The sequence below is a fragment of the Jaculus jaculus genome, chromosome 6 (genome assembly GCF_020740685.1).
Source record: "Jaculus jaculus isolate mJacJac1 chromosome 6, mJacJac1.mat.Y.cur, whole genome shotgun sequence".
Taxonomy (NCBI): Eukaryota; Metazoa; Chordata; class Mammalia; order Rodentia; family Dipodidae; genus Jaculus; species Jaculus jaculus.
Window position 1 is genome coordinate 90,720,613 of NC_059107.1, and position 14,559 is coordinate 90,735,171.

The 14,559-nt window shown below is 38.5% G+C and overlaps 1 protein-coding gene across 1 annotated transcript; it reads right to left on the minus strand.

Moving 5' to 3' along the window:
* Nucleotides 1-214: 214 nt before the first annotated feature.
* LOC101598227 (olfactory receptor 8S1-like) lies at nucleotides 215-1,150 on the minus strand. Its single transcript, XM_004668519.1, has one exon. It carries the CDS (start codon nucleotides 1,148-1,150, stop codon nucleotides 215-217), a length of 936 nt encoding a protein of 311 aa, XP_004668576.1.
* Nucleotides 1,151-14,559: the final 13,409 nt, after the last annotated feature.

Sequence of the window (14,559 nt, forward strand, 5' to 3'; positions counted from 1 at the left end):
AATTTCTCCCTTTTTGAATAAGACTGATAGTCCCAACAGTTTTCTGTCCTTGTTACAAATATTTCTAAATAAAGTAAAGCCCATTATGTTCCCAGTAGCACCTCTCATTATATATCATTGTATATTATATATACAATCAAAAATGTTGCTTAAGGCCCATTATTTGATCACACATAACATTTCCACATCTGATTTCATCATGATATTGTATCTGCTACATAAGGGGATGGAAATATTTTCTAAACATTCTTTCAACAGCTGTCTTCACCTCCTTGTTCTTCAGGCTGTAGATGAGGGGATTCAGCATGGGGGTGATCATACTGTATTGCAAGGAGAAGATCATTTCCAGAGAGGAACCTGAAGCTGGTAAGAGATAGCTGATGAAACCTGAGCCATAGAACAAGATCACAGTGGTGAGGTGGGACAGGCAAGTGGAGAAGGCCTTGCTTCTGCCTGTGATGGAGCTGACCCTCAGGACAGCAGAGACAATGCGGGCATAAGAACAAACAATCATAACAAGAGTTCCAAAGAAATGCAAGACAGAGGAGCAGAGCAGAAGTGTAAAGTTGACAGATGTATCAGAGCATGACAGAGGGAAGAGAGAAGACAGCTCACAGCTGAAATGGGGAATAGTTTGTTCATCACAGAAGTCTAAATTGACAGCCAGGAGGATATTGGTGAGGGCATCAACAAAGGCCAGACCCCAGGAGATCCACACCAGGCGAACACACAGCTGGTTACTCATCAGCTGGCCATAGAGCAGAGGGGAGCTTATGGCAACATACCGGTCATAGGCCATTGCAGCAAGTAGGCAGGCCTCGGTGCCACCAGTGGCGAACACAAAGAAGGCCTGAGCCAGGCAACTCTCTACAAAGATGGTTTTCCCTTCAGAAAGTAGATTCTCCAACATCTTGGGAGCTGTGACAGATGAGTGGCAGAGGTCTAGGAAGGACAGCTGTCTTAAGAAGAAGTACATGGGTGTGTGGAGGCGAGAATCCGCTGTGATCACCAGCACCATCAGGAAATTCCCCATCAAAGTAAGGAGGTAAATAAGAAAGAACAGCACAAAGAGTATAGCTTGAGTAGAGGGGTCAGCAGACAGCCCAAGAAGAATAAATGTGTGGACAGCACTGTGGTTTCCCATTGTCATGGAGAAGAGTTCTCTCTGGAATACAAGAAACACCTGAGTTACTCAAACCCTAAATTTTATTATCCAAAATTGTCTTCTTATGACTACCTCAAATTCATGATCAGCTATTTAAATAATAATTTCCTGACCATTATCCTACTGTTAATATTATAAAACAATGATGTTACTACTTTTATGATAGTCTGTTTTGAGCTAGAGTATTTTATTCTGTGTTTTGTTTGGGGAATATGTCTGCTATGAGAAAGGAAAATTGCATGAGTGAATTATTTCAGAGAGAGAGAAAATTAAGTCTTACTTAATTTAGGTAGGACTAGGAACACCACTTATTTTCCATAGAAGTATTGGACTAGGTACAAAAAATTAAGAGTCCCTACTTCATTGCTTCCATTTAATAACTTTATCATGCATGTGTATGACCATGTCCATTTGCCCATAAAAAAGCTATAAAGACACTTATAGAGATAAAATTAAGCATGATATCACAGGAACAGAGGACAAATGAAGTGTAAGAGGCCATAGAGGATAGGAAACAGAAAGGCATCTAAGATTTAAGAGGTAGAAGAGTATGAAATTAAATTACTTTGGATTTTTCTAGCTTTAAATTTCCCTAGTCTTACACTAATTATATTAATTAATTACATATTTATAATTAATATATATATATAATTATATGATTACTTAGTTACAAATGATAGTCTGCATCATAATGCCCAGGAGTATTTAAATTGACTTGTGTGGGCAATTCCATGCCTACAATGAATTGTGAGAAGCTGATTCCAGTTTTAGAATAGTGGTCTGGCTAGAAGCCATTCTAAAAGCCCACTTATTCAATAACATGCATCTAGGTGATTCTAGATCCATTAACTTTGACAATCATCATGAACATATAAATAATTTTTATTTGCTTTTATTTGAGAGAGAGAGGGAGAGAGAATGGGCATGCTGCAGGGCCTCCAGCCACTGCAAACAAACTCCAGATGCAGGTGCCACCTTGTGAGTCTGGCTTATGTGGGTTCTGGGGAATTGAACCAAAGTCCTTTGGCTTTGCAGGCAAGTACCTTAACCACTAAGCTGTCTCTCCAGCTCCATGATTAACTTTTTCTAATATTTTACTTTTATTTATTTATTTGAGAGAGAAAGAATGAGGCAGAGGAAGAGAGAAAGTGACAGTGCGTGTACCAGGGCCCCCAGCCACTTCAAATGAACTCCAGATGCACGTGCCACCTTGTGCATCTGGCTTATGTGGGTCCTAGGGAATCAAACCAAGGTCCTTGGGCTTTGCAGGCCCATCTCTCCAGCCCCATGATCAAGTTTTTTATTGTTTATTTTATTTTTATTTATTTTTTGAGAGCAACAGACAGAGAGAGAAAGAGGCAGATAGAGAGAATGGGAATGCCAGGACCTCCAGCCACTGCAAACAAACTCCAGACGTGTGCACCTCCCTGTGCATCTGGCTAACATGGGTCCTGGGGAATTGAGCCTCGAACTGGGGTCTCAGGCTTCACAGGCAAGTGCTTAACTGCTAAGCCATCTCTCCAGTCCATGATTAACTTTTAATTGACCCAAAGAAAAATTTCTCTGAGAACTGCTTCAGAACTGGAAAAAAAAAAAAAAGGCATCATGCATAATAACTAACTCACAGAAGTTTGTCTTTGGTGGTGCAATGGAGAGAGAGAGAGAGAGAGAAAGAGAGAGCTCCTAGATGACTAGGCAGGCTATATGACTGAAATGTGGGCTTCTAAGCAGTATTAGTTTGAATTTCCCACTGTACAGCTGGCACTTGGCTCAAGAGGGGAAAAAAGTGACAGGCACCATTAACTGCACTACCTTCTAAATACATCACGATTTTATTCTAAGGCCTTCCTCTTTGTCCAACTAAATGTACTCTGGTGATGGTTAAGGGAGGTGGTTTGCTTGATTTTGTTTTAAAATGCTTTCTTTAAAACTCCAGAAATTAGCATTATTACAAAAACTAGAATCAATAGAAATTCTCTAGACTTATAAACAAATGTCAGTGATTCCTGACTCACAAAGATTTGAGTAGTACTTCTCCACATAAGTGTGCATAGTACTAGCAATCATCTTTAAAGAGTCTGAAATTCCAGCTTGTCAGGGAGAAGACCAAATCCTCATATTCATGGCATCCTAGAGCTTAGTATTTGTCTGACTGTGGATTACAAAGTGAGACTGCCCATAACTTTGCGCAAAAAGAATCAGGTCATAACCATGTGAAGACACAGTGAGAAAGTAGCCATCCACCTGTGAGCCCAGGAAAACGACCTCTTGGAAAACCAACCTCCCTGCACCTTGGCCTTGACTTCCAGGCTCAGCAGAAACACAAGAATATATATTTCTGATATTTTAAAAAATAATCTTCCCTAAGAATTGTTTACAGCTGAGACACCATCTTAAAGAGAAAGAAGCACTGTCTGTATTTCAGAAGGCTTCATGTCCCATCTCTTAAAGACTCAGTAGTGAACATGATTGAGAGATTTCTCATTGTCTTAGGTCGGTGATGAGATTACGGTAATGCGGGAGAACATGCTTCTTTATATGGAACAAATGACTAAGTATCCAGGGGTGAATATTCAAGTGTTATGCATCATCATTTAGCTTCAACTGACTCAGACAAACAAATTCTATAGATGTATAGACATGAAGCTGTACAGGTAAAGTATATGCAGTAAGTAAAATAGTAATAATCATGGGTCTAAGTGAAAGTTATATTATTATACTAGTCTTTAAGTTTCCTGCATGCTTAAAGTTTTTCAAAGCTGTTTAAAATTCTTGATTAAATAATTTAATTCTTAATTAAATAAATAAGCTATGTGTTAACATGAGGAAAAGCAGTTAGTTGAAGAAACAAAATCTAAGCTATTATTTTCTCTTCAGTACATTCACCATTGGATCAGCTGCTTCAATGTCTGATGTGATTAGTGTTCAGTCATTGATGTCAGAGGCTCTCACTGCCCACAGGACTGGGCTCTGGTTCTGTTTTTTAAAATGTACGTGTGTATGCATGCATATGCATATAGGCACACCAGGGCATCTTGCCACTACAAACACTAGACCTTGTTGGCTTTGGACTTGATCTTGGACTGGCAGATTTTTGCAAGCACTTTTAACCAATGACCTATCTTACCAGCCCCTCCCTGCCTCCAGTTTCTTCAGTTAACAACTTTAATGTCATATTTTCACTGTCAAAATAGTGAAGTAAGCCCAAGAAAAGAATGAGAAACAATCTGAAATTACTGAACACTTTGAGCCTATTGATTTTTAGATTGATATTTTAAATATTTTTAAATTTTATTTATTTGCTTGCAAGAAGAGAGAGAGGGACAGAGAGAAAAGAGAGACAGACACAGAGATAATTGACATGCCAGAGCCTCTAGCCACTGCAAATGAACTCCAGATGCATATGCCCCTTGTGCATCTGGCTTACGTGGGTCCTATGGAATTGAACCTGGGTCCTTGGGCTTTGCAGGAAAATGCCTGAACTGCTAAGCCATTTCTCCAGGCCTATTTAAAAATTTTTAAAGTACAGCTCTAAAAATAGAGGAAAATATTGAACTGGAAACTTAATAATGAATTTTTGTATAGGTGTTCCACAGACAGATCAGAGGGGAGTTTTACAGCATAGTCGTGTGCAAGTGTGCAAGGCATCCTCTTTTCCTTTGTTATGCTGACTTGGAAATCATGGATGTGCACTGCCAGCAATAGACATGTTTGTATTGATGGTAGATCCACCTTCTATTATGAGTGTCCTGTATGTTATATAGTCAGTTTTGACTTTGTTTCTTGGCTTTACACTTGCACATGAAGTCAGGGTAGCAAGATTTACACTTAAGAAAACAAGACCCAGGGCTGGAGAAAGAGCTCAGTCAGTGAGGTGTTTGTCTCATAAGCTTGAGGACCTGAGTTCAATCCTCAAAACCCAAATTAAAGTTTAGGGAGTGGTAGAGCATGCTTGTAATTCCCACTCTGGGAAGGCAGAGACAGGAGGATCTCTGGGGATAACTGGACATACCATTTAGCCTGATTGGTGAGCTTCAAGTCAGAAAGTGACTATATCTCAAAAAAGAAAGAAAAGAAAAAAGGTGCATGGTATTCCTGAAGAACAATACCTGAGGTTGTCCTCTGGCCTACACCCCCCCCCCACACACACACATGTACATGTACACACATGCACTCCCCACACAACCATAAACACACACCCATTATACAAACATACACACATACATAATAAATAAGTAAGTAAATAAAACCCTGCCAACTATACTTCTTATTATAATGTCTGCATTAAAAAAATTTATTATTTATTTATTTGTTTGAGAGAGAGGGAGAGGAAGAATGGGCATGCCAGGACCTCTAGCCAATCCAGACTCATGCATCAGCTTGTGCATCTGGCTTATGTGGCTACTAGGGAATAGAACCTAGGTCCTTAGGCTTCACAGGCAAATGCCTTAACCACTAAGCAATCTCTCCAGTCCATTCATTTCTTAAAAATAGTATTTTATAGTATTGATATTAAGAAAATATTGATGATTCATAAAAGTATAATAAATAAATCTATAATGTGTCTGATACAAACTTTGTAGGTTTTAATATATTTTTTATATTTTATTTATTTATTTATTTGAGAGAGAGAGGAAGAAGCAGATAAAGAGAAAGAGAGAATGGGCATGCCAGGGCCTCTAGCCACTGCAAACAAACTCCAGACACATGCACCCCATTGTACATCTGACTTATGTGGGTCCTGGGGAATCAAACAAGGTCCTTAGGCTTTGCAGGCAAATGCCTTACTGCTAAGCCATTTCCCCAGCCCTCTCATTTTTTTTATTTACCAAAAAACAAATCTTAAGAGTTTAGGGCATAAAGGAGATTCTACACCACGATGATTAGAAATCATCATTTAACATTCTTAGCCACTGCGGCTTCATGACTTTCTAGACCCTGATGAAATGCAGGCTCTATGCCAGACAGCAATGAGCAGTATGACAGCACTCCCTGGAGACCAATGTGCAGCCAATCCCAGAGCTGCTATTTTCCAGCTATTCAAACTTTGAAAAATTATCTCATCACTTAATGTCAAGCTTCCCACCTTCATTGTGCAGAAAACCCCCACTCTATAATACTATGAGAATTTATTTGAATAATTTACAATAAAAACTTTAATAAACTCAGTTTTCAGTTTGGCTTCAATCATCATTATGCCCAAGGAAGAAGAGAGGCACACGTGAGAAACCCACGGAAAACCTTAGGGAACCACAACAAGCCATTTACCCGGGAGACGTGATAAAGGAAAGCTCCAGGATAAGGATAACAAAACAGATATAAGACTTTTTCATTGGAAATTTATTTTATAAATCTGCATTTTAGATGTATAAAATACAAATTATAGGCTGGGTTATTGGTGGTGCACGCCTTTAATCCCAGCACTCGGGAGGCAGAGGTAGAAGGATTGCCAAGAGTTCGAGGCCAACCTGAGACTACCTAGTGAATTCCAGGTCAGCTTGGGCTAGAGAAAGACCCTATCTCAAAAAAAACAAAAAAAAAAAAAAAAAAAAAGAACTACAATGCAAATATATAAAATATGAATATAGAATTTATATTAGAAAAGATATTTTGTTAGAAATGAAACCAATGTCTTTAAAAGCCTGGAAAAGAGGGAAGGAAACAGTAGCTCAAGGAGTTGATAAGAAGAGACAGTACATCAGGCCATTTAGGAAGACATTATTGTGCTTGTGGCTTGTGTCCTAGAGCTGAATCAAGAAGCAGATGCATCTTACCTCAGGTGACTCCCATCAAAAAAAGATGCACCTAATTGCTCACTCTGAGATATAGTCTTCAATCTAGAAAGCTGGATGAGAAGAAATAAATATTTTTAAATAGGCTCCAAAAGCCCATTTGGACAAATCAGAACATTTTTCTAATTTCTGCTTGTGAATCATCTTGAAGCATTCAATTTTTTGAGCAATTTCATGTCTTTTTAGCTGTAATTATACTATCATTTGTCCACTTAGAGCCTCAGAAACTGAATAGTTTGCTGTTGGCATTATCTAAAGACAGAATCCTCTAGCACATCCAATCAAAGAAGGCTGCTGGGCTGAAAGAGCAAGTGGGTTGATGGATTAAGTTAGGGAGCCCAAGAAGCAGCTGACTCAATGCCAAGCAGTCCCTGGAGTCACACAAGCCCTTGCATCATTAACTAGACAAAGAACTTAGAGCAACAGGGGACTTTATTATATGTCATCTTTGGAAATCATCTTCAATGAAAACTCTTTGAATACTGATAAGAGCTCATTGCAAAGAGAGAAAAAAAAAAAAGAAGAGGAAGAGGAGGAAGGGAAAGAAGAGGAAGAAGGAAGAAATTGGTCCCTGTATAGGAAGATATGATTTCCCACAGGTCAAATCCAAGGGGAATGTGGTCTCTGAGATTTAACATGGAAGCTGAGAAATGAGAAATTGAGTTTACCTTCTGATCAGTTCTCCATGTGTATGTGAATAGGTTTCTAAGTAAACTAGGCTGAGTATCAGGATAGCCAAGCAAGTGACAAGAAAAGTTTGCTCCTCATTATTTGCATTGGTATTTTATTATATAAGAAATTCTAGAACAATCTCAGGCTACATCACTCGGTACTAAAACTGCTTACCAGTATAAAATGATTTAGCAGATAGTCTCAAGATACTTTTTATGTATGTGATCCATATCTGTGCTTTATGTTTTTGTCATTTGATTATATATTTTGATGACCTTTTTATGTCTGTAGGCAACATTCAAATTACTCACTATGAATTTGAACCACCACATGTCCCCCATAAATTCATGTGTTCTGAATATTTGACTCCCAACTGATGGCAATTTGGGAGGTGGACCTTGTTGGAGGGGGCATGTTGTTAGGCACAGGCTTGGGGGTGTTATAGCCAGATCCCCTTGCCAGAGATTGGCTCACTTTCCTGCTGCCATGGTCTACCTGCTGTGGCAAGGAGTTAATGCCCAACCTCTGCTCATGCCATGCTTTCCCCTGTCATCATGAAGCTTCCCTTGGAGACAGTAAGCCAAAATAAAACTTTCCTCCCATCAGCTTCTCTTGGTCAGGTGCTTTGTCCCAGTAATGAAAAAGTACAACACTCATTTTTATGCATAGAAAGCATGCATAATAGATTTATCATAATTTGCTTGGTCGTTCAGCACCATACTGAGCATTTTATGCTTCTACTTCAATATGTATGTTGGTTATTTTTACTGTGATTATTTCATCAGCCACAAAGAATGTGTGCTTAAACCCTGGTTTAGTAATTTATGTATGCCACAACCTCTCAATTAGATCAATTTCCTAGTTGTATTTTTGACTTATCTCAATGTGAGTTATCAATATGGACTCCAAAACACTTCTAATTGTCAATTCCATGCTAATAAAGGAAGCATGGTGCAAGTAAGTTCCTCCTTTATCCAAGCTCTCCAAGAAGCTCTGCAAACTACTGGAGAAGGGGACTGCCATATATTTCTACAGCTACAGTACAGAACCACTTAAAGAAGACCTGTGGTCTGAAGCTGTCGGCAAGAACAAGTTTATCAGAATAAGAGAAGAATATTTGTAACACTGTCACAGTAATGCATGATTAATCCCCAGACTAGAGCTGGCTCAAAGTAATACTAGTAGAACAAGGACTTTACAATGAGACAGCAATAATTTCTTTTTAAAATTATGCTTAATAATTCTTTTCTTTTAGTTTGTTTTTGGTTTTGTTGTTTTGTTTTTCAAGGTAGGGTCTCACTCTAGCTCAGGCTGACCTGCAATTCACCATGTATCCTCAGGGTGGCCTCGAACTCATGGCGATCCTCCTACCTCTGCCTCCCAAGTGCTGGGATTAAAGACATTACACCACCACACCCAGCGTGTTTAACAATTCAACACATGCATGTTTACATGTTATTTGATTGCATTTACCCCTTTATTACATTCTCCTATCTTCCCACCACTCCTGCATGGGTGAGAGCTTACTTATTGGAGCACCTGCAACTTTCAGTGCTAGACCACTAAAAAAACATATCCCCCCCCCCTTAGAAGCCATTAATTGCTAGTGACTCAAGAGGTGGGGCTTCATGAGCCTGTCCTGCATCCCTAATAGAATGTTGTTGGGCCCAATCTGACACAGGGTAAAATATTTATTTATTTATTTATTTATTTATTTATTTATTTATTTATTTATCAGAGAAAAAGAGGCAGACAGAAAGAAAGAGAAAATGGGCACGCGAGGGCCTCCAGCCACTACAAACAAATTCCAGACATGTGCCCCCTTGTGCATCTGACTTACATGAGTACTGGGGAGTAGAACCTGGGTCCTTTGGCTTTGCAGGCAAATGCCTTAACCACTAAGCAATCTTTCCAGCCCCTTATATGTAGGTTTTATACAGGTAACCATGGCTACTGCGAGTTCATGAATACAAAGGCCATGTCAAATCTGGGAGATAGTGTTCCACAACACAGCACTTTTCCTCATCCACAGTCACTTAAATTCTTTCAACACCCTCTTCCATGAGGGTTACTGAACTTTGAAGAAAGTAATATAGATGTCACATTTAGGACTCAGCATTCAACACTTAATTAGTTTCAGCATTTTTGATCATTTGTGACTCTGCATTAATTGTCACCCACTTCAAAAGAAACGTTTTTGATGAAGGCTCAAATTAGAACCAATCTAAGGTATAAACATAAATGTTTAGAAGGCAGTTTGATGGGCACAACATAACCATTTAGCAAAACAATAGTAGAGGCTTCTCCCATAGGACTGATGACTTCCACAGTGATTGGCTTTGTCCAGGTGTACAGGATCAGGCATTATCTCCCACCTGTAGAATGAGGCCCAAATCCAGTAAAAAAGAAATTGGTTACTCCCATAACAGACTTGCCACTGTTGTACCACTGGGCACAAATTTCTTGGCAGGTCAATCGTATAGCAAGAAGAGTCTACAGCTGAGTAAAACTTGATGAATTTTCATCCCCAGTCACCTGGATAGTACTTGCAAGCACTGACACAGCCAATCAGCAGGGTGGAGGCTTCCAGCTCAGTTCCTGCTTGATTTCTCAGTGTTCTGCAACCAAAGCATGTGGTGTCTTCAGCAATAGGACCATCTAGGGTTGTTGAGTGACCAAGAGCCTTAGCAATAGCCTGTATTGTTTAGGGAGCCTCAGAGACCTCTCTGAACATCAAATCATAGATATGACATCTCTGGTTCTGAGATTTTTGTTTAGTAGCTTATGGCTTCTGGGAGTAGCTTTATCTGTCCATGCCACTCAGGCATAGTATCTCCATTCCAACTCTTTTTTTTTGTTTTGTTTTAATTTATTTATTTTATTTTATTTTTTAATTTTTATTAACAGTTTCCATGATTATAAAATATATCCCATGGTAATTTCCTCCCTCCCGACCCCCACACTTTCCCATTTGAAATTCCATTCTCCATCATATTACCTCCCCATTACATTCATTGTAATTACATATGTACAATATCAACCTATTAAGTATCCTCTTCCCTTCTTTTCTCTACCCTTTATGTCTCCTTTTTAACTTACTGGCCTCTGCTACTAAGTATTTTCATTCTCATGCAGAAGCCCAATCATCTGTAGCTAGGATCCACATATGAGAGAGAACATGTGGCGCTTGGCTTTCTGGGCCTGGGTTACCTCACTTAGTATAATCCTTTCCAGGTCCATCCATTTTTCTGCAAATTTCATAACTTCATTTTTCTTTACCACTGAGTAAAACTCCAGTGTATAAATGTGCCATATCTTCATTATCCACTCATCTGTTGAGGGACATCTAGGCTGGTTCCATTTCCCAGCTATTATAAATTGAACAGCAATAAACATGGTTGAGCACGTACTTCTAAGGAAATGAGATGAGTCCTTTGGATATATGCCTAGGAGTGCTATAGCTGGGTCATATGGTAGATCAATCTCTAGCTGTTTTAGGAACCTCCACACTGTTTTCCACAATGGCTGGACCAGATTGCATTCCCACCAGCAGTGCAGAAGGGTTCTTTTTTTTCCACATCCCCGCCAACATTTATGATCATTTGTTTTCATGATGGTGGCCAATCTGACAGGAGTGAGATGGAATCTCAATGTAGTTTTATTCTGCATTTCCCTGATGACTAGTGACGTAGAACATTTTTTTAGATGCTTATATGCCATTTGTATTTCTTCCTCTGAGAACTCTCTATTTAGCTCCATAGCCCATATTTTGATTGGCTTGTTTGATTCCTTATTATTTAACTTTTTGAGTTCTTTGTATATCCTAGATATGAATCCTCTATCAGATATATAGCTGGCGAAGATTTTTTCCCATTCTGTAGGTTGCCTCTTTGCTTTTTTCACTGTGTCCTATGCGGTGCAAAATCTTTGAAATTTCATTAGGTCCCAGTGGTTAATCTGTGATTTTATTGCCAGGACAATTGGGGTTGTATTCAGAAAGTCTTTGCCAAGACCTATATGTTGAAGGGTTTCCCCTACTTTTTCCTCTAGCAGTTTCAGAGTTTCAGGTCTGATGTTAAGGTCTTTAATCCATTTGGACTTAATTCTTGTGCATGGCGAGAGAGAAGAATCTATTTTCATCCTTCTGCAGATATATATCCAGTTTTCAAAACACCATTTGCTGAAGAGGCTGTCTCTTCTCCAATGAGTATTTTTGGCATTTTTATCGAATATCAGGTGGCTATAGCTACTTGGGCTTACACCTGTGACCTCTATTCTGTTCCACTGATCTACATGTCTGTTTTTGTGCCAGTACCATGCTGTTTTTGTTACTATGGCTCTGTAGTATAGGTTAAAATCAGGTATGATGATACCACCAGCCTCTTTTTTGTTGCTCAGTATTATTTTAGATATTCGAGATTTTTTGTGATTCCAAATGAATTTTTGGATTGTTTTTTCTATTTCCATGAAGAAAGCCTTTGGAATTTTGATAGGGATTGCATTAAATGTGTAGATTGCTTTAGGTAAGATTGCCATTTTCACAATATTGATTCTTCCAATCCAGGAACAAGGGATGTTTCTCCACTTTCTAGTGTCTTCTGCAATTTCTCGCTTGAGTGTTTTAAAGTTCTCATTGTATAGATTCTTTACTTCCTTGGTTAGGTTTATTCCAAGGTACTTTATTTTTTTTTGATGCAATTGTGAATGGGAGTGATTCTCTGATTTCATCCTCTGTGTGTTTGTTGTTAGCATATATGAAGGCTACTGGTTTCTGTGTATTTATTTTGTATCCTGCTACATTGCTGTAGGTTTTGATCAGCTCTAACAGCTTGCTAGTAGAGTCTTTAGGGTCCCTTATGTATAGAATCATGTCATCTGCAAATAATGATAACTTGATTTCTTCCTTTCCAATTTGTATCCCTTTTATGTGTGTCTCTTGCCTTATTGCTATGGCTAAGACTTCCAAAAGTATATTAAGTAAAAGTGGGGACAGTGGACACCCTTGTCTTGTTCCTGATTTTAGTGGAAAAGCTTCCAGTTTTTCCCCATTTAGTAATATGTTGGCTGTAGGCTTGTCATAAATAGGCTTTATTATATTGAGATATGTTCCTTCTATTCCCAGTCTCTGTAGGACTTTTATCATGAAGGGATGTTGGATTTTGTCAAATGCTTTCTCTGCGTCTAATGAGATGATCATGTGATTTTTGTCCTTCAACCCATTTATGTAATGTATTACATTTATAGATTTGCGTATGTTGAACCATCCCTGCATCTCTGGGATAAAGCCTACTTGGTCAGGGTGAATGATCTTTTTGATATACTCTTGTATTCTGTTTGCCAATATTTTGTTGAGAATTTTTGCATCTATGTTCATGAGGGAGATTGGTCTGTAATTTTCTTATTTTGTTCTATCTTTGCCTGGTTTTGGTATCAGGGTGATGCTGGCCTCATAGAAGGAGTTTGGTAGGATTCCTTCTTTTTCTATTTCCGGGAAAAGCTTAAGAAGCAATGGTGCTAGCTCTTCCTTAAAAGTCTGGTAAAATTCAGCAGTGAATCCATCCGGGCCGGGGCTTTTTTTAGTTGGGAGATTATTGATAACTGTTCGGATCTCCATGTTTGTTATAGGTCTATTTAAGTGATTAATCTCATTTTGATTTAATTTAGGTAGGTCATATAGATCAAGGAAATCATCCATTTCTTTCAGATTTCCATACTTTGTGGAGTATATGCTTTTATAGTATGTCCCTATGATTTTTTGAATTTCTCTGGAATCTGTTGTGATGTTACCTTGTTCATCTCTGATTTTATTAATTTGTGTCTCTTCTCTCTTTCTTTTGGTCAGATTTGCTAAGGGTTTATCAATCTTGTTTTTCCTTTCAAAGAACCAACTCTTTGTTTCATTAATTCTTTGGATTGTTCTTCTTGTTTCTGTTTCATTAATTTCTGCCCTAATCTTTATTATTTCTTCCCGTCTACTGATTTTTGGCTTGCCTTGTTCTTCTTTTTCCAAGGCTTTAAGGTGAAGCATTAGGTCGTTTACTTGCGACCTTTCTAATTTCTTAATATAGGCACTCAAGGCTATAAATTTACCTCTTAGAACTGCCTTCATTGTGTCCCAGAGATTTTGGTATGTTGTGTTCTCATTATCATTTGACTCTATGAATTTTTTGATTTCCTTTTTGATTTCTTCATTGACCCATTCATCATTTAGTAGTGTATTGTTTAGTTTCCATGATTTTGTGTATGCTCTATAGCCTTTCTTGCTACTGATTTGTAGTTTAATTCCATTGTGGTCAGATAGAATGCAAGGAATTATTTCAATTTTCCTGAATTTGTTAAGATTTGCTTTGTGTCCTAATATATGGTCTATTTTAGAGAATGTTCCATGTGCTGCTGAAAAGAATGTATATTCTGCAGCCTTTGGATGAAATGTCCTGTATATATCTGTTAAGTCCATTCCTTCTATGACCTCATTTAGTCCAGATGCCTCTCTGTTTATTTTTTCCCGGGATGACCTGTCAATTGATGAGAGTGGGGTGTTAAAGTCACCCACCACCACTGTGTTTGGTGTTATCTGTGACCTTAGTTCTAATAGTGTTTGTTTGACGAATTTGGGAGCCCCCATGTTAGGTGCATATATGTTTAGGATTGTAATGTCCTCCTGTTGGAGTGTGCCCTTAATCAATATAAAGTGACCTTCCTTATCTTTCTTGACTAATGTCGGACTAAAGTCTACTCTGTCTGATATTAGGATAGCCACCCCTGCTTGTTTTCTAGGCCCATTTGCTTGAAACACCGTCTTCTAACCTTTCACCTTAAGATAATGTCTATCCTTTGTAGAAAGGTGAGTTTCTTGGAGACAACAAATTGTAGGATCCTGCTTTTTAACCCAGTCTGCAAATCTATGTCTTTTCGTTGGGGCATTGAGGC

Coding starts and splice junctions, on each gene's coding strand:
- LOC101598227 (XM_004668519.1), bottom strand. CDS start 1,150: ATGACAATGGGAAACCACAGTGCTGTCCACACATTTATTCTTCTTGGG.